Source organism: Theropithecus gelada, chromosome 13, assembly GCF_003255815.1.
Source record: "Theropithecus gelada isolate Dixy chromosome 13, Tgel_1.0, whole genome shotgun sequence".
In the NCBI taxonomy this organism is placed as follows: domain Eukaryota; kingdom Metazoa; phylum Chordata; class Mammalia; order Primates; family Cercopithecidae; genus Theropithecus; species Theropithecus gelada.
Window position 1 is genome coordinate 65,179,693 of NC_037681.1, and position 23,926 is coordinate 65,203,618.

Sequence of the window (23,926 nt, forward strand, 5' to 3'; positions counted from 1 at the left end):
TTCATGAAAAGATCCCACTGGTGTAAAATACCTGTTTGCCTAGAAAGATCTTTTGAGATGATGTCCAAAATGTTAACAGTGATTATATCCTAGTGGTCAAATTTTACATGATTTTTTTTTACTTTGTTCTTTGTATTTAATTTTGTTGAAAATCAGCCTCTATAATTTTTTGAGACAATTATAAAACTATTACAAAAGACTGCATTTTAGAAGTTACATTTTTGTACTTAATCAAGGCTTAAATTTTAGTTAGATACTCTTTCCCTATCATTTCTTTTTAAACCTCAAGCTAAACGCATAAAGAAATTCACTATAGTAGTGATTATATTCACTTGGTGTAGAGCATTGTCTTATGCTCTTCCTTCAGAGACTTTTATTTATACTTTGGTCTTTATAGAGTTATTTTTATGTGGAGATATGACAGGTATTAGGATTTGGGGTTCCAATAATAGGAACAGGTCAAAATGGTTTTCCATCTTTCTGGTTATTGGGATAACCATTTTGGATTCACATATTCTCTCTTCCACTCTTCCATCCCTCTTTGCTGGAGAATAACATTAACAACAGCTTTCTTTTTCTTTGAGTTATTATGTGTTAGGAACCATTCTAAACATAGGCATGTATTTTACTCATCTAACTCTCAGGCCAATCCTGTGAGGTTGACAGTACTGCAGTGATATTTTACAAATGAGGAGCGTGAGGGATAGAGAGGTTAAGTAACCTGTCCAAGGTCACTCCACAAGGGAATGGCAGAGCTGGCACTGGAGCCCAATAAGTCTGGTTCCAAAATATCTGTGATCTAAACTGCCACACTCCACTGCGTCTCTGACTTTCCTTCTAAATATGACTCCAAACACTTCTTGGGGGTTTTCCTTGTTTCTCCCCCAAGCTGTCATTCCTACCAGAAATGCCAGAAAGGCTGAGGTAGTGTGTACACCTGACTGGGCTTTCCCGCAACAAATGCTCTATGGAGACACCTCTTTGCTGTTTATATATTTACCCCCTGAATTTCTTAGGAGTTTACTTAACATTTCTTTGACATCCTCTTCTCTGAAATGTTTGGATTTCTTACTCCTCAAAGTTGGAGGATCATCTAGGGGGAAAGAATTAAGCCTTTTTTAGATGTTTCAATCTTGCATTAAGACCCATCAGCAGGGCCGGGCGCGGTGGCTCAAGCCTGTAATCCCAGCACTTTGGGAGGCCGAGATGGGCGGATCACGAGGTCAGGAGATCGAAACCATCCTGGCTAACACTGTGAAACCCCGTCTCTACTAAAAAATACAAAAAACTAGCCGGGCGAGGTGGCGGGCGCCTGTAGTCCCAGCTACTCGGGAGGCTGAGGCGGGAGAATGGTGTAAACCTGGGAGGTGGAGCTTGCAGTGAGCTGAGATCCGGCCACTGCACTCCAGCCTGGGCGACAGAGCGAGACTCCGTCTCAAAAAAAAAAAAAAAAAAAAAAAAAAAAAAAAAAAAGACCCATCAGCAGAGTGCTTGGTGCTGAGTCAGAGAACATTTGCTACCTGTGCCCAGGACTGCATGGTGCTCTCAGCCTCAGGAAGTGCAAGATGCCTGGTGCTCTGCCTGATCTTTGGGTCTGATTAATTGGGGGAAAACATAATTTTTATAAGGTTACAATTTATTCTAAGTATAAGGGTAATATATGCTCATTGTAAAATTTTGGAAGATACAAAAAGGCATAAAGAAAAAAATTAAAAACACTTATAATCCTACCATCCTGTGATAACAACTAGAAACTATAATTTCCAAGCACGTTTGTCTTCTCTTTAAGCAATTCATATCCATTCATGAAGACTAAGTATTTGAAATCAGTGATTTATGGATGCTAATTTTAGAAAATGTCCATCCATGCAATTTAGCAGGTAGAATTATTGCTAAATTCAAAGATGTACCAAAGTTGGTGAAATTAAAATTTCTTAATCTTATACTCCAGTTTGATTTTATTTAACTGAAGAAAGACATAATTGTGGCCATGCGTGGTAGCTCACACCTGTAATTCCAGCACTTTGGGAGGTGAAGGTGGACAGATCATGAGGTCAGGAGTTCGAGACCAGCCTAACCAACATGGTGAAACCCAGTCTCTACTGAAAATACAAAAATTAGCAGGGTCTAGTGGCGTGCACCCGTAATCTCAGCTACTCAGGAGGCTGAGGAAGGAGAATTGCTTGAATCCGGGAGGCAGAGGTTACAGTGAGCCGAGATCTTGCCATTGCACTCCAGCCTGATGATAGAGCAAGACTCTGTCTCAAAAAAAAAAAAAAAAAAAAAAAAGACAGAATTGTGCATGTTTAAAAATATTAGCATGGAATCAAACAAAGAAATATAGTGACTTCAGTGGTTTTATTTGCTCCTGTGTGTGATCGTCCCATTTATTTTTGCCTAATATGGGCTGCATATATAAGTAAGTTTTCAACTGATACCAATTAATTTTATGTGCACAAGATGAAGATCTATTTGAAGTACCATCAAAATTTAACTTTTGATATTTGTGATTTTGGTTGTTACTGTTTTGGCTGTCTTGTGATCAAAATTTAGTATAATTTATTTAGGATATTTTTCTATTATCCTGGGGGAAAGAGTTATAAATCTCACCACTATAAAAATAACAACAATAAAAGACACTCATGACATTATTGTAATAACTATGTTGTTTGATTCAAGTTGAAATAGCTTGTACTGAACATTATTTTTAAAAGCCATTTCTTAAAAGAATAACTTCTATAATGAAAAGGTTTATCCTCTTGTGTTTTCTAGGTATCTGGCCATCCGAAGAGGTGTTGGCTTACTACTGCCTCAAGCACAGTAATATATTCAGGTACAGAGCTGCACTTAAGATATTTTTTAGCCCATCACGGATATTGAATCAACATATTAAAAATTGCCGTGATTACATTCTTCAAATTAAATTGTTAGAAAAAAATAAGAAAAAGAAAAAAGGAAAACAGAAGGGAAGAAAAGGAAAACAGAAAGAAAGGGGGAAAAGTTCACAGTGAACACATGTTGCTTCTCAAATGAAATCTGAATCGCCTTGGGTACTAATATTGCACAGCAAGATTTTTGCTGTATGTCAAAGGCTTTTGATTTCCACTCAAGGCATTTTATTTCACTTTGATTTGGGGGAAACAAAAGTGAAGCTCCAATCAATCCTTACTGATTGTGAAGGTCAAAAAAAAAAAAAAAACCAACCAAAGACATTCTTTAAACTTCTGCCAGGGAAGTCACTACAGAATGTCTGATAAATAAATACCTCACAGCTATGATTTAAAGATGCCATCCCACCCCTGGCTTTAAAAGTATTTTTATATATCTAACAATATGTATTTGTGAACTATAAATTAGCATTATGGATTCATGCTACAGAAATAAGTGTTTTCAACTGTTAGTGTGCATTACAGATCAAACCCATGGATGGAATTCAGGAAAAAAAAAATCATTTGAAAATTCTGAAGATGTTTGGTAGACCCAGAAAATATAGGTTTTTCATTTTAATTATCATTTTATAGAAGTCATTCAATATATACTTCCTGAATAGCCCATTATTATTCCAGATAAGTCACTAGTGATCATAGCGTGTGTTTTAACAGTATGTACTTACAAGATTGGGTCAGTAATATGTATTTTTTTAAGCTCTGTGGGTCCATATTTACCAACCAGTCTATAATTGCTTTGAACAACCAAACACTCATTAAGTGTGTTTTGAAATATTAATGTCCTTGCTTGGCTCCTTCTCCTCCCTTTCCCCCTCTTCCCACCTCTCCCTCCCTTTTAATTTCGCTGTTTTTCTCCTCTTGAGGTAATAAACTTCCCAAACTGGGAAGAGGAAACAGTCCTAAGAGTCTAAGCATATAAATAAGAACAGGGCAATTTTGAATGTGGGCTGCAGAGCTGCCCTGGAAGTCTGGCGTTTGCTCATCTCGCTGTGCTTAAGCTTGACTGGAGCTCCAATCAGCGAGCAGTGGGCCAGGGCGAGAATGTCACACGTTGAGGGCTGATATTTAGGCACAAAGGGGAAGGTAAGTGCAGAGTGCCCCCCTAGACTGTCAGCTTTAACTCTGAGCTGCTCTACTTTTGGGCTGTGAAGTCAGAGCCCAGTCATTACTTTAGCCTGGGTTTGCTGGCTTAACCATATTATGTCCCTGCATTGTTTATTCACTGTGTTGTGTTGGGGTCAATTGTAATTTAAGTGTTAATTGCTAAATACTCTTTGTGTAATTGTTCTTTATGGAGACTGTTCAGCTTTCCAAAATGTTTCAGTTTGTTTTAGAATTTTTTTTTTAAATTCAGGAGTGCATCTATTTATTTTGTGTGTGTTGTGTGTGTCTATAATATAGGTATATACACACTCACATATATTCTTCATTTACTTGTCTAACTGTTTTTGAAGGAATGAATGTGGATTAACAGTGTTATCCTTTCCTAACAATTATCTTTCGCTACTCTAGCTAGTTTAGTTCTAAAAGACAGCGCCATTGACAAGGGAAAAAAAGGGAACCTTCTCAGATTTTTCAGCTCAGCGGTGGTAATGTTGCAGTGAACACTAATGAGGGAACCCCCACTGATTTGCCTGCTTTGTGACTTTTCTATTTCATAATTATTTTTAAAACGCAAAACGACATGAGGTAGCCTAGTCATGTCTCTACAACTTCCTGGTAGCGCCGTTCTTACTGCAGATGGCAATTTGTTCTTGTAACATATATCTCTCTCTGACCATTTTCATCTAATTTGTATGGGTTCTACCATTTCTTTTCTCTCTTTCAGGGCCCTTGCTGTGTGTGAGCTAGGGGGTGGCATGACATGCTTGGCTGGGCTCATGGTAGGTCTTTTCTCCATTCCAATCCCATTCAGAGGGAGGAACAAAAGGAAAAATGTTCCAGGGCCTCCAACTGCTGGGTCAGAGAACCGTCAACAGCATCAGCTGCGGTCAAGCTGCCGGGTCTTGAGAGACCTTCTAGATTGACTTACTTTCGGATCATATTGATTTTATGGTTGCCTCGATGAGCAGAAACATTTTACCTCAGTGTAGTCAATATTGCTTGTTGTGACATTCCAGGCCTCGCACAGTCTTTCTTTGCCATAGCGAAAGCATTTTTTTTTTTTTTTTTCAGATTATAGTCCCATTTGCTAAGATACAGGAATAGCCCGGCGAATCACAGTTGGAGCACCATGATATAGCTGCTAATGTTTTGCCTGCATTATTACACCAACAAACATGATCCAGAGCGCTCAGTAATTAGATTCTTTTGAATTAGATTGGCCATTCAGGAACGTCGTTCCCCATTCTCTGGGTTCTGAGTCATGTATTCAGGAGATATTATGTAGCAGCACAGTGCATTAGACAAGTTTTTATGTCTCTACAAATAAAAGCATATTGTTACACTGATTGGCATTTGACAAACCTGTCGCTCTTATACAATGTGTCGAGGTTACAGCCCAATGTGCGAGCATGTCAAAGCTCACAAAAAAATTACCCTCACAAAGCCATCTGCCTGCAATGCAAAGTTATATGAAGGGCATCAGGCAGTCAGACAGAAGCAAGCTGAAAGGCAGAGTGACAGCCTTGTATGATGGCTCTACTAGATAAACAGAAGCCCACAAATGAAAGCCTCTCAGAATACCATCATCCGCTGTCACAATGCAATTACCGAACAGAATGATAGCAAGATAGAGGCTCCCGCAAATGGAATGATAAAAGTATTGACTGATTTGATTGAATGATTAAAATAATGCAGACATAAAATGAAAAAAGATTGAAGATTGTTACAGAGAAATAGGTGAGGAAGCATGATACTGAAGGCTTGTCACTCCTGTCTTCACTTCCACACAGACAAGCATATTTGCTCATTGTTTGCTGTGCTCCCTTTTTTTTTTCAGGTTGCTATTTCTGCAGATGTCAAAGAAGTTCTGTTAACTGATGGGAATGAAAAGGCCATCAGAAGTATCCTTATTCAGATAGAAAACGGGTTTGTTGTGCTCATTCCTTTTTCCCGGCTGAGTAACAATTGATATAAAGAAAGACAGCATGGGGTATTAAAAGAGAGCTTCCTCCCCCACATACATGATAAGTAATTAAGAAAAAGTAGAAATATATGAATTCCTTGCATACGACTCCTTGGGTTTTTTTCTTTCCATGGATTTTTATAGACATCTCTCATTAAAGGGGCCTATGTTTTGTGGACCTCCCGAGGCAAGAAGAAAATTTGTTTCATAATTTCCAAGCATTCTTGTTCTTTTATTTCCATTGGAATTTGCCAGTGTAAAATAAATTATTTGGTATTTATTGTATTTGGATATTGCTGGCAAATATTAACTTCCAGCTTCATGTTTGTTATTACCTTTATGCACTTGATATTGTATGTACTGTGTAATATTGTGCCTGCTCTAATTGCTGAGGGGTTACCTATATCCCCCACTGGAAACAGCTGTCAGTTCTTCATTATTTCCTTTTATTTAGGACTTTATTTAGGATTATACATGCTATCTCTGTTTTTCTGCTATGCTATTACAGTTCAAACTCCATTAGATTATGCTTTGCTAATATGTACACAGAGTTCATGAAAATTGAACTGTACTTTAAGAAAGTAAGCATAATTTGTGGCTACTTTAGCAGTCGAGCTGATTTGTTCAGGGGCAGTTAACAGCCGTTAGAAACTGAGAGGAAAAGTGGAAGATATGTTTGCTTTGGATTTTTTTTTTTTTTTTTTTTTTTTTGGTGTGCCTTACATTTACATTATGAGGGAGACAATCTACTGATTTGAATTTTAAGCTTCTAAACTGCCAAAGCAGTTTTGATTTCTGTGGCATCTTACATACAATCTATTTCGGATTTTCTTTTTCGACTTCTGCCATATGATTTTTTGAAAATATGCAGCAGCTTCATCAAGCTGCTCAGACAGGAGAAAGGAGGTACGAGAAGCACAGTAGCTAATATTGTTCAGTAACACTTGTATGCTCTACCGAGCCCCACCCAGCTAATTGCCTGACAGACTTAAAAAAAATTCAGGAAGGAAAAACAGCCAATCACAATCTTGGCCTTTCACACAAGGGAAAGAGATCACAAAAGGTGCTTCCTTTTTTAAAATGCAGGATTTTAATCACGTTCTTGAGACTGTCTCAAGTTTTTCAAAATATTCCTGAAGATGAGCGGATGTTGTTTCATTCACTCTGCTTTATTCTGAGTTATTTCATGCACGTATCCATGTATCATTTCACTGTGCTCCTCCTCCTTATGTCAGGGAATACAGAGCAAGAGGAAGCTCAGGTATGCCAGCTCAGCCCCAGCGCATTTTTAGAGGGTGGGGGGAGCAGGATTATTGGACAAGAGAAGATTATTTTAGCCACAGAAACTTTCAGCTTGGGCCCAGTAACCTAAGGTTTTTTTCAAGTCAGCAGGTGTCTTATTTAATAGCATCAGAAACCAATTAGAACTTTTATCAAACTATGGGAAACATCTGTAGTCAGTATGTAAATCTATTTGTTCTAAAATTATTATTGAGCTAAACTACAGAGCTTCCAAAGAAAGGAAGCAATGCTAATGTCATTAATTAACACACCTTTGCTTTAAACAACAAAGATGCCATGCCAGCTTTTGAAATCAGAGAGGAAATCTCAGATTCTGTATTCATTCTGCCGGCCTTTCAAAGAAATGACTGGTACAGCCCCCTCCCAAGAAAATGGATTTTTAACATTTGGTCCTCAGAAGCTCAGCCCTGAGACTGCTTTATTGTGCTGGGTTTTACAATGGGTTTAATATAGCGGGGTGCCAAAGGGCAGGAGGGGAAGAACTTTACAAAGTAGATAAAGTAGGTCTTTTCAGGATGCAGACCAAAATTGGTAGTGTGTTTTATTTCATCTCTTAGGACTTTCCTGATGGAGTTCAGTTTTTACCATGCAGTTGTTAGAACATAGAACACTATGTTTGTGTGCCTTTTTCTGTTGTAACTAGATCTAATTTTTTTTAATTAAGAGAAAAAGCATGCATAAAGCCTTAAAATTGGCAATGTGTTTTTCCTGCTTTTAATACTAATGCTATTCTTGATTTGCTAACAGAGCGTACAATTGGTATTCGTTGTCATCTGTTTCACTGACTGAGGTTAATATGAATGATTTTTTTTTTTCTATTTGCGTGCCCACTTTCTGTAAGAATAACTAATTCACTGAATCACATACTATTGATGCATATAGATTGAAACAAACTTATTTAAAAATTACTGTTTACATCTTTCCTTTAAAATTTTAGGAAGCCTAAATTATATAGCAGTTGTAGGATATTATTCAAAAATTACTTTCTAAAAAGTAAAAGTGGATGTCAACAAAAAAAGGGGGAGAAACATTGCCAGAAGCCAGAAAATCTCTTAGTAAAGCTGCTAATTATTCTTAATGGGCAAGATGAGCACATTAAGAAACAAATGAATACATCAGTGAAATGTAATTGAAAATCGACCTGGCAATGGCATATCACATCTGAGTATTGGCCTGTATGTTATTCTTATCATTTTAAAAATTGTTTTTGTTGTTCTTGGCTTCTGTATTTAATGAATCCAACTGAATCTTCTCAGTCTCTTAAGCTTCTAAGATTCTGATTTTTACCTCTTAAAAATAGCATTTCGTGATATTTCCTTTTAATTTTATATTATTTCTATTTGTTTTAGTATGTGAGGCAATGAATGGATTGGTTCTGAATCTTTATATCACAGAAGCATGTCAACCAGTTTTGAGGTTATTTATTATTTCCCTAAAATATATCAAATGGATTGCCTATGTCTTCTTGAGTTTTCCATCTTGATTCTGAAAAGCTAGATATTGATCTGAGATTTATGAAACAGAGATGTCTGGAAAGATATTAAGACTTGAGGTAAAAATGAATTTTTTAAGTCACAAATATTTTCTTAGATTCATGGGTAGTTTTCCCTAAGGTCTCCTTGGTCTCCTTAAACTGCATTGCTGGGTCTATGAACCCAAAGCCCCCACACCTGAGAGCTGCTCTTCCCTACAGATTCCATTTTCTCTGTACCCCAAGAGAACAAAGGATAAATTAGAAACGGGATCATTTCGTTTGTCCAGTTATGAAATTTATTCCAAAATAGTGTGAAACGTGTTCCTTTTCTTTTTCTTTCTTTCTTTCTTTTTTTTTTTTTTTTTTGGTAATGCCCTCTTAGTGTCAAGAAAGAAATCTTCAACAGCCCACATATAATAATTACTCCATAAGGTTTGTAGCTTGTGATAACAATGACCTAGGAATAGGAGAGACACATGGTATACTGAGCTATTATTGATACTAAGCCTCTTCTAAATTATGATGAATAAAAGTAGAACTCCTGAAGGTGAGCATCCCTCTCTGGCTACAATCACTAATGTGCCCAGCACAGGCGCCCTGCCTTAATAAACATCTGGCAGTTCTATGCAGAAGATTCCAATGTTTGGTGACCCATTTCTCTGTAAGCATCTTATCCCCATAGTATGCACAGTGTGGGTCACAGATCTTGAACTTAGGATTCTCCAAAAATGGGTAAATCTCCTGTGCTTTTTAAAGGAGACACCCCTGGTTTAACATTATTTTTATTTAATAGAATCCCTGACTTGAGTAACTAATGAGTGAAGCTTCATGTGGACTGTGCAGCCTGTACTATAGATGGTTGACAACGTGGAAATCCCGGGCCATCTTCCTGTGTCCAGGCTTCTTCTTCCAATGCCGGCTGTACTTCCATCTACTGATGAGTCATAAGTAAACTCTATGTGCCTCACATTGGGTAGCAACTCAACAAATATCTATTTTTGGAATTAAATTAAAATTAATTCAACCAATATTAATGGCATGTCATTACAGGTGCTAAAGATACAATAGTGAACAAGATAGGTCTAGTACCTATCCTTGGCTAGAATACATTTATACACATGAAGGGCAGAAGTCCTTTGATAACTCTGGTTATTTAAATTCTACAGTATAAATGTTCACATAATTAATTCTAACTTTTTTTTTCTTTTTTCTCCTTTTTGTGGAGAATGGGGTCTCAGGCAGTCTTGAACTTCTGGGCTCAACAGGCGTGAGCCACTGTGCCCGGTTAAGGTAATTAATTCTAAGCAGCAGGGAAAGAAAATAAAGTGTAACTGCCAAACCTCATGTTAGTTACTTTACCAGCCTCTTCATCCTACCAAAGCTTTTGCCTAAATTATACACTAAGGTAATGAATTGACATGAATTGGGCACCTACTATGTGCCAGGCCTATCATATGTGATACTCCATTAAGCCTAACAAATAGGTATCATTATTTCTGTTTTAGAGATGGAGCTCAGAGAGATTAATTTACCCAAGGACACACAGCCACCAAGTATCAGAACCAGCACTAGAAGCCAGGTTCATTTGACTTCAAAGCTTATGTTTTTTCCACTTAAACCATTCCGGGTCACCAAAAGCTAAAATGATTTGGTGAACCTCATCTTGTATTTTCTTACCATGCTCTGGAAATAAAGGCCTCTCATCCATAAACATAACAATTGGCATTGCTAACAGAGTTTATAGTACCTCTATGGCATCTTCTCAATTCATGTGAGTAATAAGCACATTTAAGAATATTTTGCAGCCTTAAATTACCAAATATTGCCACATTAAGCATTAAAAAGAAAAACCTTGAGAGATCAAAATGAATAGGGTTTATATTATAATCTCATAGTTTCCTACCCTCATTTTTGGTATTTTGGTATTCCAACGAAAATAAAGATACCATAAACCAAGAAAGTGGTGCTTTATGAATCACAGTGTTATTATTTTTAAAATATTTTCTTGCTTAAAGAACATGACAACTCTCAAAATGTATATATAACTACTGGTAAATAATTGCTAATTGCAGGAGGAGGCTGATGTTTTTAACAATATGATACATACATATAACATGTATATAATTTGTTTAAATTACTATTATATAAAACTATTTTTTAAGAATAAAAATCAACTGAAACAAAATTGAAATGGAGCCCTACCTCTGAACAGGGCTTTATTTGAGAAGAAAACCTAGAGATAGAATTCCGGTTTCCTTTTAGCCACAAACATATATCCTGTAGCTCTGGAAGTCCAGTTGCCTAGACAAGGGGATTGGAGGCAACTACTCTGTATTCATTTAATCAGAAATCACATTGAGGCTTTCTTTGCACCCAGTCCCTCCCACTGAAGTGCTCCAGAAGGTGGGTGCGGTTCAGAGAACACGATTTGGCCCGTTGTGTTGAACACTATCCTGGACATATTGACTCAATGTGATTGGATTTCCTTTATTACCCTGAGGTGACACAGAAGAATGATAAAATCTATTATTGGACACAGTGCCATCCAGAAGAACCATCAAAATCTGACCTAAAGTAAAGGGTGGGGAGCAGGAGATCTGAGTTTATCTCTTAAGGTAATATTTTAAAATACTGTTGACATTTTTTCTTCTCATGCTCATTTTAATATTTAAAAAAACCTCTTAAACCACAAAACATATTTCCTTCCAGTTCTAAAAATAAAGCAGCCTAAATACTGCTGTGGATTTTTTTTTATTTAAAAAATTGCTTTTAGAATATAAATACATATGTTTGCTTCAGCCTGACCACCTGGAGTCACAGGTTTATAAATTGTATAAAAGTATATAGTGTTAAGATGTTTACTAAAAATTATTAATAGGTTTTCTGAGTTATATAATTTAACTTCCCTGAGACTATTTTATAAAAAGTATTACCTCCACTAACAAAATAATATGTTTTGCTTGATAGATTAGTCATGTACTCATACGACTCTACAGGTGTACCGGGCACATTATGGCATGCGGTTGGATGCCATGGAAACTCTAAGGAGGGTGTGGCCAGAGTGTGGGGGAACTTAATCAAAAACAGTTGTCAGCTGACTCTTTACTAATTTTGTTCTTCTCAGAATAAAGATGTCAGCTGTCCTTTTCTGCAAGACATTTCATTTAGAAGACTTTCCTGAAATACTTTCTTCCTGAAATAGACAGAACTGTAGGCCGATGTGTCATTTTAGTTAATCAAAACAAGTAGGCAAATTAGTCTCTTTTATTTTTTTAATGAATGTAATTTAACGGTATTTAATTTGCATACAGGAAAGTTCACCCAGGAAAAAAAAAAGTCTGCATTATAGCACTTTTGTAAACCTCAACAAAGCCCTTCATTAGGAGACCTAATTGATTTTTCCTACCCACCCCTGGGGGAAGAAAGCTATCACAGTACCTGCTTATTCACTCAGAGAAGAAATGGGTGTGCCTGGTGGTTCAAGCAGAGATTTGGGTTAAAAAGTCCTGTGGCTCTGTTTTTGCAGGGAGATCTTGGTCAATGCTTGCTTTGAGCATGCAGGAAACCTGTTTTTCTGAGCAATAGGAGAACATCGCTTGTCTGCTTGGTGTCCTCCCCATGGGCCCAATTTAGTTCAGCTTGTAGCCTTCACTGGAATTATTTTATTTCTTGACTATTTAAACCTGCCTTATTCCAAAAGAGGGATTTTGAGGCTTGTTACCGTGACACATAGAATATACCATATAAAATGAATAGGAAAGTGAGGGCAGTTGGAAATTGGAAAGCCAGGAAAATATGATGAAGCCAGGAATAGAGGTCAGTAGAGAAAGTATATGCAACAGGGTCTCTTGTGGTTGTTAGAGTCAGGCCACACATTTGGCTCTGAGTTGCACAGGTGCTGGAGCAAAGAGAAAGAGAGGATCAACTCTAAGAGTTATCATGCCGGGAAGTGGAAGCAACATCCCTTGATCTGCAGACCAGCTTTTCCGGGTGCTGAAACCTGATAATTTTTTCCGATGGGCCCTTGTAAATATGGCGCTGGGTGATGTAATGAACCAGCTCCTGAAAACATGTCTTCCATAAATATGGCTCTTTTGTACAAGTCCTTCCATGCCAAAGGCCATAGCGTAAGTCTGTAAAGACAGTTCTTCAGGGGACTTTTCACTGAACTGACTTTCTTCAGTAATTCATTTTCTCTCAAAGATTCTCCAAGATTTTCTCCATCTTTTTCTACTCACTTCCTCCCAAGTCTCATCCTGCTGCTCCTCTCCACCCCTCCCTAGTAGCATTTAGGAGATTGGAAATACTTCACACTGGAAAGTCTCGGGAGACTGACATTGCCCTCCCTGCTGACAGAGAGGGTTGCCTTTGGACTCCTTGCCCTTTTAAGCAAGTAGGACATGGCACCTATGGGACAGTCATTTCCCATCAGCACTCATAACTCTAGGGCTTGCCATGATGATCCATCTCAGGTGATAAAATGCAGCCCAGGGAAGCGAAAGAGCTTGCCTGTGGCAAGTCAGCATCCTGCTTCCCACCCCACATGCAGCTCTTCTCCTTTCACAGTACTCATCCCATGCATGATAAAAAGATCGGCCAGGCGCAGTAGCTCACGCTTGCAATCCCAGTATTTTGGGAAGCTGAGACAGGTGGATTACCTGAGGAGAGGAGTTTGAGACCAGCCTGGCCAACATGGTGAAGCCCCATCTTTCTAAAAATAGAAAAAGTAGCTGGGTGTGGTGGCTCATGCCTGTAGTTCCAGCTACTAGGGAGGCTGAGGTGGGAGGATCACTTGAACCCAGGAGGTAAAGGGTGCAGTGAGCCGAGATCATGCCACTCCAGCCTGGGCAGCAGAGCGAGATAAGAGTTTCTGGACCTTTTTTTTTTTTTTTTTTTTTTTCAGTCAGTTCACGATCAATGCAGACATTTTCTTAACTGTGTCCTGTAGATGTGCAAGACATCATCACAAGGAATCAGAAGGCTGGTGTTTTTAAGACCCAGAAAATATCAAGCTGGTAAGATACCTTTCTGCATTAAAAAAAACTCTGATTGAAATTGTTTTTCTTGATACTATGGATGGTTATTAAAAATAATAACAGCTAACATTTATTGAGCACTTACTGTGTGTCAGGCACTGTTTTAAGCACTTTACAAGTATTGTCTCATTTAATGCTCACTAGAATACTATGAGGCAGACAAACACTCTCATTATCTCCAATTAAGAGATGAGAAAACAAGATAAGTATATTAAACACTGGGTAGGGGATGATTTATGATTAGACAGTATGAGGTTGGGAGAAGCCAGGCCTGGGAACTCCTTAAATGGCTCTCTTCCAGTGAGTCTCAGCCTAGGAGCAGTTTTGTCCCCAAGGGGACTTTTGGCATTCCCTGGAGACATTTTTTTTGTTGTCATGACTTGGTAGGAGAGCGGGGAGTGTTGCTACTGGCATCTAGTGGTAGAGACCAGGGATTCCACTGAACATCCTATGTTGCATAGGACGCCCCCATACAACAAAGAAACATCTGGCCCAGAATGTCAATAGTGCCAACATTGAGAAACCCTGCTCTGTTCCATGATTTTAAAATAGTCTAGGTGTCCATTCCCTTTTACGTTCTGTTAATTCTTATACAAACTAGGAGGAATGCTTGCTCTTAACCAAAACAATGGTGTGTACTATGATGCTACATTTTATTTTTGCCCTGTTGGTAATGAATCTAGAGAAGCGAGTAATCATTTCATAGTTTTCACATGAAATATCTGTATTTGTGTATTTTTTCTCATTCATTTAACCACAGACTTTATTAGAATAACTCCATGTTAAATTAATTGTTTTCTTTATTACTGTGAAGCTGTCATCCTTTGGTAGTCTGAATTTTCCCTATTGTGAAGACACTTTCCCACCCCAACTTCCCAGTTTGATTTTTTTTATTAGTATATAAACTATTCATTAACAGACAAGGCCTACAGACTTATTTCTCTTGGACACACCCACGGTACAGCCCTGGCGGCCAGTGGTCTGGGTGTGCTGGCCTCAGAAACGAAAATAGCTACAATGCTTAAAAACCAAAGTGACGACACATGTTGGTGTGAGGCTATGGAATAGCAATGATTTTTTTCTCTTATATTAATTGGTGAATGTAATGAAGTGTCCATATATGTATTTTTATTTTTTTAATTTTTTTTATTTATTATTATTATTATTTTTATTATTATTATTATACTTTAAGTTCTAGGGTACATGTGCATAACGTGCAGGTTTGTTACATATGTATACTTGTGCCATGTTGGTGTGCTGCACCCATCAACTCGTCAGCACCCATCAACTCGTCATTTACATCAGGTATAACTCCCAATGCAATCCCTCCCCCCTCCCCCCTCCCCATGATAGGCCCCGGTGTGTGATGTTCCCCTTCCCGAGTCCAAGTGATTTCATTGTTCAGTTCCCACCTATGAGTGAGAACATGCGGTGTTTGGTTTTCTGTTCTTGTGATAGTTTGCTAAGAATGATGGTTTCCAGCTGCATCCACGTCCCTACAAAGGACACAAACTCATCCTTTTTTATGACTGCATAGTATTCCATGGTGTATATATGCCACATTTTCTTAATCCAGTCTGTCACTGATGGACATTTGGGTTGATTCCAAGCCTTTGCTATTGTGAATAGTGCCGCAATAAACATACGTGTGCATGTGTCTTTATAGAAGCATGATTTATAATCCTTTGGGTATATACCCAGTAATGGGATCGCTGGGTCATATGGTACATCTAGTTCTAGATCCTTGAGGAATCGCCATACTGTTTTCCACAATGGTTGAACTAGTTTACAATCCCACCAACAGTGTAAAAGTGTTCCTATTTCTCCACATCCTCTCCAGCACCTGTTGTTTCCTGACTTTTTAATGATCGCCATTCTAACTGGTGTGAGATGGTATCTCATTGTGGTTTTGATTTGCATTCTTCTGATGGCCAGTGATGATGAGCATTTTTTCATGTGTCTGTTGGCTGTATGAATGTCTTCTTTTGAGAAATGTCTGTTCATATCCTTTGCCCACTTTTTGATGGGGTTGTTTGTTTTTTTCTTGTAAATTTGTTGGAGTTCTTTGTAGGTTCTGGATATTAGCCCTTTGTCAGATGAGTAGATTGCAAAAATTTTCTCCCATTCTGTAGGTTGCCTGTTCACTCTGATGGTAGTTTCTTTTGCTGTGCAGAAGCTCTTTAGTTTAATTAGATCCCATTTGTCAATTTTGGCTTTTGCTGCCGTTGCTTTTGGTGTTTTAGACATGAAGTCTTTGCCCATGCCTATGTCCTGAATGGTACTACCTAGGTTTTCCTCTAGGGTTTTTATGGTATTATGTCTAACATTTAAGTCTCTAATCCATCTGGAATTAATTTTCGTATAAGGAGTAAGGAAAGGATCCAGTTTCAGCTAGCCAATTTTCCCAGCACCATTTATTAAATAGGGAATCCTTTCCCCATTCATATATGTATTTTTAAATCCTGCTTAAAATGTTGGGAGTAGGCTGGTGGCACAGGGGACAGCATATTCTGTGTTTCTCATATAAATGAACAAATCACTTCTGTTTCCCAGAAAACCTGGGGTAGGTTGAGAGAAAGAGAAAGGGTCTGCCGTTACCTGTGGGGTCCCCGTTGTTAGGACAGCCTTTCCTTCACAGTGCAGACGGCCTTATCCTTCTGGAGAGGACTTCATTTTTGGACATGATTTTCAACCTGGTCTTTTAGTTATCAATCAAAAGTGCATTTTCTGTGTTGTCCTCATTTACATTTATTTAATGTTTAAGGTCATTTGTGACCATCTGAGTGTATTTCAGCATATGGAATCAGGGAATAATAGATTTCAGCTTCATGCTGTGAAGAGAGATTGTGTTTTTACAAGACATAATGTTGTTTACTGGGTGTTAATAATCACTAATTAATAAACATATCTAGACTTCTAAAATGTTGCATTTTGAGGAATAAAAATGTCAAGTGTTTAACTTATGGAGTGCAATAGTATTTTCTGTCATCTCTTCATAAAATAATTAAGTTACATAAAGAAGCAAAATGTCATTGTTCAACAAAGGACATATCCCAAATGCTTAATACATGGCCTTTGTTTCTATTTTTCTGTTCTCAAAACTGCTATTTCTAGATATATTGTTCTGATATGTACCTGGACATATAGACTATGTGACAATAATAGTCATATAGAAACCTCCAAGATAAGGGTGGGTTTTTTCCCCCATCTTTATCTCATACTAGTTGCGGTCAGTTTCTTTTCTTTTGAACCCTGCAAGCATTTTGTTCAAAGTCTACCAAAGCACTTTCTAGAGAATAGATAGATTGAGTTAGTCCTTGAAATGCCTTGATCTTATATTAAGGAGCAACTTGATCACTTAACTGTCAAGAAGCTAAGAGAAACGGCCAGCCACTGATGTAATAGTCAGTATTCTCCCTCCATCCACTGCCTTCCCACCCATAACCAGTACAATGTGATGAAAGTATTCGTTCCACGAGAGAAGAAATAAAAGGAAGCCATTCACAAAAGCGCTAAGATAGAGTTCAATACTCTTTTTTAGTACCTCAGTGCATATGCAGAATTTCTCCTCCACATTGGAGGTGTGGAATAACAGCAGCGACAGATAACTAAGAGGTATTTACCATAGCTATAAAGCCCACACGTGAGCCAAATATTTCTGCTATTAAAAAGCACTTCAAAGCTTGACATGAAGTTTGTAACAGCTGAATGTCTCTTATGACTTCATTTGCAAAGATGTATAAGCTGAAAGGAAAGTCATGATATGAGAACTATGAGCCTAAGAAATGGTATATATATTAAAAAAAAAAAAAAAAAAAAAGCTGCCCAGAAATTTGATTGGCATCCAAGCTCCTGTTCCCACTACTCCGATGATGTTCTCCATAACTATCAGCATTTCTCCTACTACTGACCTCTTCCTACCTCTTACACAGGGGCAGACCCAGGTTGTATGGGGCCTGAAACTTATTTTGAGGGCCCACTTAAGAAGAATGAATTCTATTATACCTTACTTTGATAAATTTTACAGAAATATATGACCATGTGAACACATTACTAGGGCTTCTCCAAGGGCCTTGGAAGGGCCCTTGCAAGAGGCCCTGACGCTGAACCTTCATTAGCTTCACAGTCAATCCACCTCTGCTCTCATAAGCACCACCATCCTTGCCTAGGGTAACTCTTCTCTTAGCTACCAAACTTTCCTGCTCCCTCTATCTATTTTAATCATAGTCTGATTGTAGCTAAATGTGAAAGACGTGTTGGTGAAAGTCTGGAAGCCTTAGCCCTGGCTGAATCTAAGATCCACTTATATGAAGCATTACATTCATTACTTTTCAGCTTAATACAGTTATTTGGTTTATTTGTTGTCCATCCATGCAGCCGTCCATTCACTTAACAAATATGCCCAAAGTACTCTGCTTTGTGGAGTATAAATATGCAGTTATCAAAAATAATTCTTGAACAAAGGAAACCATGCTACTAAATATAGCTAGAGATTGATGAAAGAGCAAGGATATTTACAGTATCTCAATTGTTGGGTTTATCTAAAGCTGTCTTCAAAATTGTGACTGTTTAACAAAGAACCATTTGGAGCTTTTGACGTCTATGTATTTCTAGTTCTTCCAGAATTAGTGAATAGCGTCATTCTCTGGTTAATATTAGTTGAGAATTACTAAAAAATATATTAAATTTACCCTGCTGTGATGATGAAAGTAAGTTTCACTTAACAGTGTATGTATCTTTGTGTGAAAGTTGCTAGTGAATTCAGGTTTATGACCTTTATTATTCTTTGATAAACCATGAATTTTAGTAAACTATGGAACTTATGTTAAGACTTTTTTTATAACCCAAACTTGACCTTTATGTAGGCCCCCAAGATTGGTTTTTGGTCGCATTGCCCTATTGCTTTTTAAAGATTTATACCTCCTCTGAGACTCAGTTTCCTTTAGAGGTTAAAATGGGGATGTGGAAAATGATTTTTGAAAGGTACGTTCCGACCAAGTGGAATCCAGTGGCTGATTTTCCTGGGCCTTCTGCAGTCTGCCCTTGTATCCACATCTCATCTAGCTGCCGCCTCCTCTTTTGGTCACCCAGGCCCCCTCGCTTGCCTCTGACAGATATGATCTCTCCATCTCTCGTCTTTGCCATTCTTGTTTCCCTCCTCTTCTCCATCTAAATCCTTCCTTCTAGGATGGCACCACTACCATTTTCCCCCTGCCTTCTCAGACTATCTCAGCCTACCCTAATATTTTTAATTTCTGCTGCTCTTAGAACATTGAATACAGTTGAACATGGCATAGTCTCTTATTGTTCAAAGCATATTGGCTTTGTTTCCATGTTCACTGGTTTATCAACTTGTTGACAAATATTTTGATCACCTTCTGTTTGCCAAGCCCCATTATAGATGCTAGAGATGGAGTGGTAAACAAGATGGAAAAGGCCATGCCTTCTTGGAGTTTATGTCCTAGGGAGGGAAACAGATCGTTTTCTTGAAGGCAAGAATTCTGCTTAGTATGTTTTTGTACTCCCTGAAGCAGTTAGTACACTTTATCCTTGGTATATGAAAGCTTTTAAAATTGGTATTTAGAGAATATTTTGAAAGACATGAATCCATAAAGCTTATGGAACCAAACCATTTTTAGTAGAGGAAAGTCAAGCTCTAGAGAATCAGACATCTGTTTCTACATCAGATAGCTGACTTTCATTTCAGTGTTGGCCTCTTCTCAGGCATGCACATGTAATGTCTGTAGACAAACTGACAGTGTGAGTAGGCATTTATCTGTTCTTTGTCAGGTTGAAGAGGAAGGTTAGTAGAAGGTAACTGAGATAAGGAAGCTGAGGGCTCTCTTTAAGAAACTTTCTGATAAAATATACCTGTTAGTGAATTTTGCTAGAATTATAGTAGCAGAATCCTGAAGACCGCTGAGAATTCTAGAGATGCCACACTCCTGTTTCCTTCTGTTGCTATCTTGGCTATGACAAAATGAAATTATCATGTGTACTTTCTGTTACTAACATAACACTGTTGATTTGCTTAACAAGTTTATAGATGGGCTCATATCCCTACTATTTAGTGTTTTGCACTGAAGACACCAACTCCCATAACATTAGCCAGTTTCAGCTATTTTGATAGAGTTATCCTTTTTGTATTAAAATGAGCCAGATTTTAAAATAGGAGGATGCTGTATTTTTAGGGACCCTCTTAAAGTACAGTCAATTAAAAATTAAGGCCTTTTATTTTAGAATAACATTGTATTGATTCTTTGGATTTGGCCACTTCTATTTTTTACCAAGGTCAAAATCTCACTACCAAAAATAGGCCAGGTTCTGTATTGATAGCTAGGTATGCAAGTCAGACTACTGTATTCTCTGTGAAAATGTCTTCTGGTTTTAAGAGAGAAATCCTTCTCCCTTCCCAGAATTGTATATCACAGAAGTTACATATCAATAAAAATATTTTTGTTTTCAAAGGAGTTCTTCACTTAAAAATAGAGCCATCTTAAAAAAATTTTTTAGAGAATGGTCACATGATAAATCATTGTTAAACAATCATTTAGTTTTTACCTTAATAATGGACATTAGTTTGTTTTTGATATTTTGCTATTATAAACAATGCTGCAGTGAGACACATCTTTACATAAATTATACATTTGCAAGTGTGTCTATACAACAAATTTTCAGAAGTGGATTGCGTCTATTTGTACAACCCTACCAAACTGCATAATTTTTGTCAGTATAACTTTGTAATATATTTTCATATTTCATATTTACTAAGACGACATTTAACAAACTTGGAGTCTTTCTATGCAAGAACAGGTGTTCTCTTTTTAAGTTTTTTAAGGTGTTTCACCAGCATTTTTATGTCTCAAGTTTATTTTTAGAGATTTTTTATTGGTCTTACAAATAAGATTTTTTCTTCCATTATATTTTCTACTTCCATTATGTTTTACTATGGGGTTTGGTATAGTAAATGTGTAGTCACCTCAGTGGGTTATTGTTTTGAATATTTTGCAGGTTTATCCTCTTGAGTTTTCTAAGCAAACAATCACATCATCTGCAAATGATGACAACTGTAACTGCTTTCTAATTCTCATACCTCCTTTTTCTGTGTCTTATATAATTTTATTGGATAAAAATTTCCACAATGATTATTAAATAATAGGCATCTTTGAGTCTGACTTTGTTGGGAATCTACTAAATTTTCACCCCATTAAGTATGCATTAGCTTTTGAGTTGAGATATATATGATATTTTTTATCTTCTTAAAATTTCTTAAGAGATGTTATCATAAGTAAATATGGAACTTTAGCAGATATCTTTTCAGCATCTATGGAGATGTTCAAATTGCTTTCCCTATTTTATTTATAACTATGACAAATTATATCAACAGGTTTCCTAATATTAAAACATCTCTGCATTTCTAGTAGTTACTTGGTCACAGTATTTTAATTCTTCTTTTAATATGCTTCTGTGTTCTAACAACAAATTATCTGAGATTTTTTAAAATTACAACTTTATTGAGATATAATTCACTTACTATACAAGTCACCCACTGAAAGCATATATAATTAAATGGCTTTTAGTATATTCACAGAGTTGTGCAAGCATCACAGTCATTTTAGGGTATTTTCATCACCCCCAAAAGAAAGCTCATACTTGGCCAGATGTGCTGGCTCACACCTATAATCTTAGCACTTTGGGTTGCCAATGTGGGAGAATTGCTTGAGCCCAGGAGTTTGAGATCAGCCTGGGTAACATAGTGAAACCCCATCTATTGAAAAGAAAAAGAGAGGAGAGGGGAGGGGAGGGGAGGGGAGGGCCTCATACTCATCCCCCTTTCTCACTCCTCCTCCCTTCCAGGGTTAGGCAACCACTAATCTATGTTATGTTGCTATGCCTTTGCTTATTCTGGACATTTCACATAAATGGAACTGTATAATATATGGTCTTTCACATCTGGAATCTATCACTTAAAATAGTGTTTTTAAGGTTATTCATGTATAGCATGTATCAGGACATTTGTCATTTTTAGTACTGTTCCATTGTATGGGTAGACCATACTTTATCCATTCATCAGCTGATGGACATTTGAGATGTTTCCTTTTTCTTTTTCTCTTTTTTTTTTTTTTTTTTTTTTGCTATTCTGGATAATGCTGCTATGAACATTTGTGTACACATTTTTGTGACAAGTTTCATTTCTCTTGGGTTTATATGGTCACATGGTAACTCTATATTTAACCTTTTGAGGACCTGCCAGACTATTTTTCAAAGTGGCTGAACCACTTTAAATTTTCTACCAAAAAGTATATGATGTTTTCTGAGCTGTTTGCATTGATATTCATCAGTAAAATTGGTCCAGAATTTTCTTTATTGTGCAAACTTGTCCGATTTTAAATAGCATTGACGTGATAGCTATTTAAAATAATTTGGAAGTTTTTCTTATCTTTTGAACCACCTCTTAGTGGGTTGCCCTACACTAGATCATAATTCTAGATCAGAACAATTTTTACCCCATTATTTTGTATGTGATATTTGGAGATATAGTGGCAAGAAAGAACAAAATTACATTAAAAAATGCACTGCACTTGAAAGTATGTAAGTTTGAAACATAAAAAAGGAAGAAAAATAAATGAAAACACCAAAAAGCAATAAATAATTTTGTGATTTCATCTGAGACAGTATATAATTGTAATTTCTAGTCCATTCATTCTAATATTTTGTTGCCACTTTGTTTTGCAACTGTGTAAGTTAATCAGCTGTCATAGGATCAGAGATACTTGAAATGGAAAATACAGTTAGTAAAATAATTAGTACCTTTCATTTCAAGGTCTTGAAACCCTTTCTAGTCTTCTTTAACCAGTGTAGAATATACTGGTCCCAAACATGAAGGGGGTCTGAATGTTAGGAAACTATCCCTCTTTTGGACTCTGAAATAAGTTCATTTCTGCTAAATTCCAAACAAAAACACAGAGCTGGGATCAGTTTTAAAGTCAGTCCAGAAAAATATAAGTGATACGCTGTAACAACAGTTCTCAAACTTTGTTCACAGAATCATTTGTATAGCTTCTTATGACACACATTCTTGAGCCCCACACCCTGAGAGACTGAGGCGGGCCTGGGGTTTTGCATTTCTAACAGGTAACTCTGATGTCTGGTCTGGAGCCCTCACATGGGAACCACCAAACTAGAGTTCTCTCTGATATTTTCTCATTCAATTCTGCAGTGTTCCATAGATTTAAAGTTGTTCAGATTTTCTTGCCGGGCATGGTAGCTCATGCCTGTAATCCCAGCGCTTTGGGAGGCCGAGGTGGGTGGATCACAAGGTCAGGAGTTCGAGACCAGCCTGGCCAACATTTTGGCCTCTACTAAAAATAGAAAAATTAGCCGGGCGTGGCGGTGGGCGCCTGTAATCCCAGGTACTTGGGAGGCTGAGGCAGGAGAATTGCTTGAACCTGGGAGGTGGAGGTTGCAGTGAGCTGAGATGGCACCACTGCACTCCAGCCTGGGTGACAGAGCAAGACTCCATCTCAAAATAAATAAATAAAATAAATAAATAAATAAAAAATAAAGTTGTTCAGATTTCCATTCAGTAAAGCCACTTCCATTCACTGTATTTTCTTGCTTATTTTATTAGATGTTATGCACTTACAAAGAAAGGAAAGGGCCTGACTTAAAGTCAGCTCTCAGATCAGCATTTCCATCTCTTCCTGATTCGATTTTGGGAGACTGTGTGCTTCCAGGAATGTATCCATTTCCTCTAGATTTTCTAATTTGTATGCATAGGGTTGTTCATAGTAGTCTCTGAGGATCTTTTCTATTTCTGTGGGATCAGTTGTAATGCCACCTTTGTAAAAGGTGACCTTTGTAATGTCATCTTTGTAAAAGATCCAGAGATCTTTTACCTCCTTGGTTAGCTGTATTCCTAAGTATTTCATTTTCTTTGTAGCTAATTTAAGTGGGATTGTGTTCCTGATTTCACTCTCAGCATGGACACTGTGTAAAGAAATGCTACTGATTGTTGTACATTGATTTTGTATCCTGAAACTTTACTAAAGTCATTTATCAATTCTAGGAGCCTTTTGGCAGAGTCTTTAGGATTTTC

General features: G+C 37.4%; 1 protein-coding gene across 1 annotated transcript in view; it reads left to right on the forward strand.

The window, feature by feature from the left end:
• Window positions 1-23,926, forward strand: part of CAMKMT (calmodulin-lysine N-methyltransferase) — a 406,766-nt gene that overhangs the window by 338,185 nt on the left and 44,655 nt on the right. Inside the window, exons 4-7 of the mRNA XM_025353820.1 lie at window positions 2,773-2,833; window positions 4,777-4,831; window positions 5,890-5,953; window positions 13,740-13,806. Coding sequence (XP_025209605.1) covers window positions 2,773-2,833; window positions 4,777-4,831; window positions 5,890-5,953; window positions 13,740-13,806 — 247 coding nt within the window. The remainder of the gene's footprint in view (window positions 1-2,772; window positions 2,834-4,776; window positions 4,832-5,889; window positions 5,954-13,739; window positions 13,807-23,926) is intronic.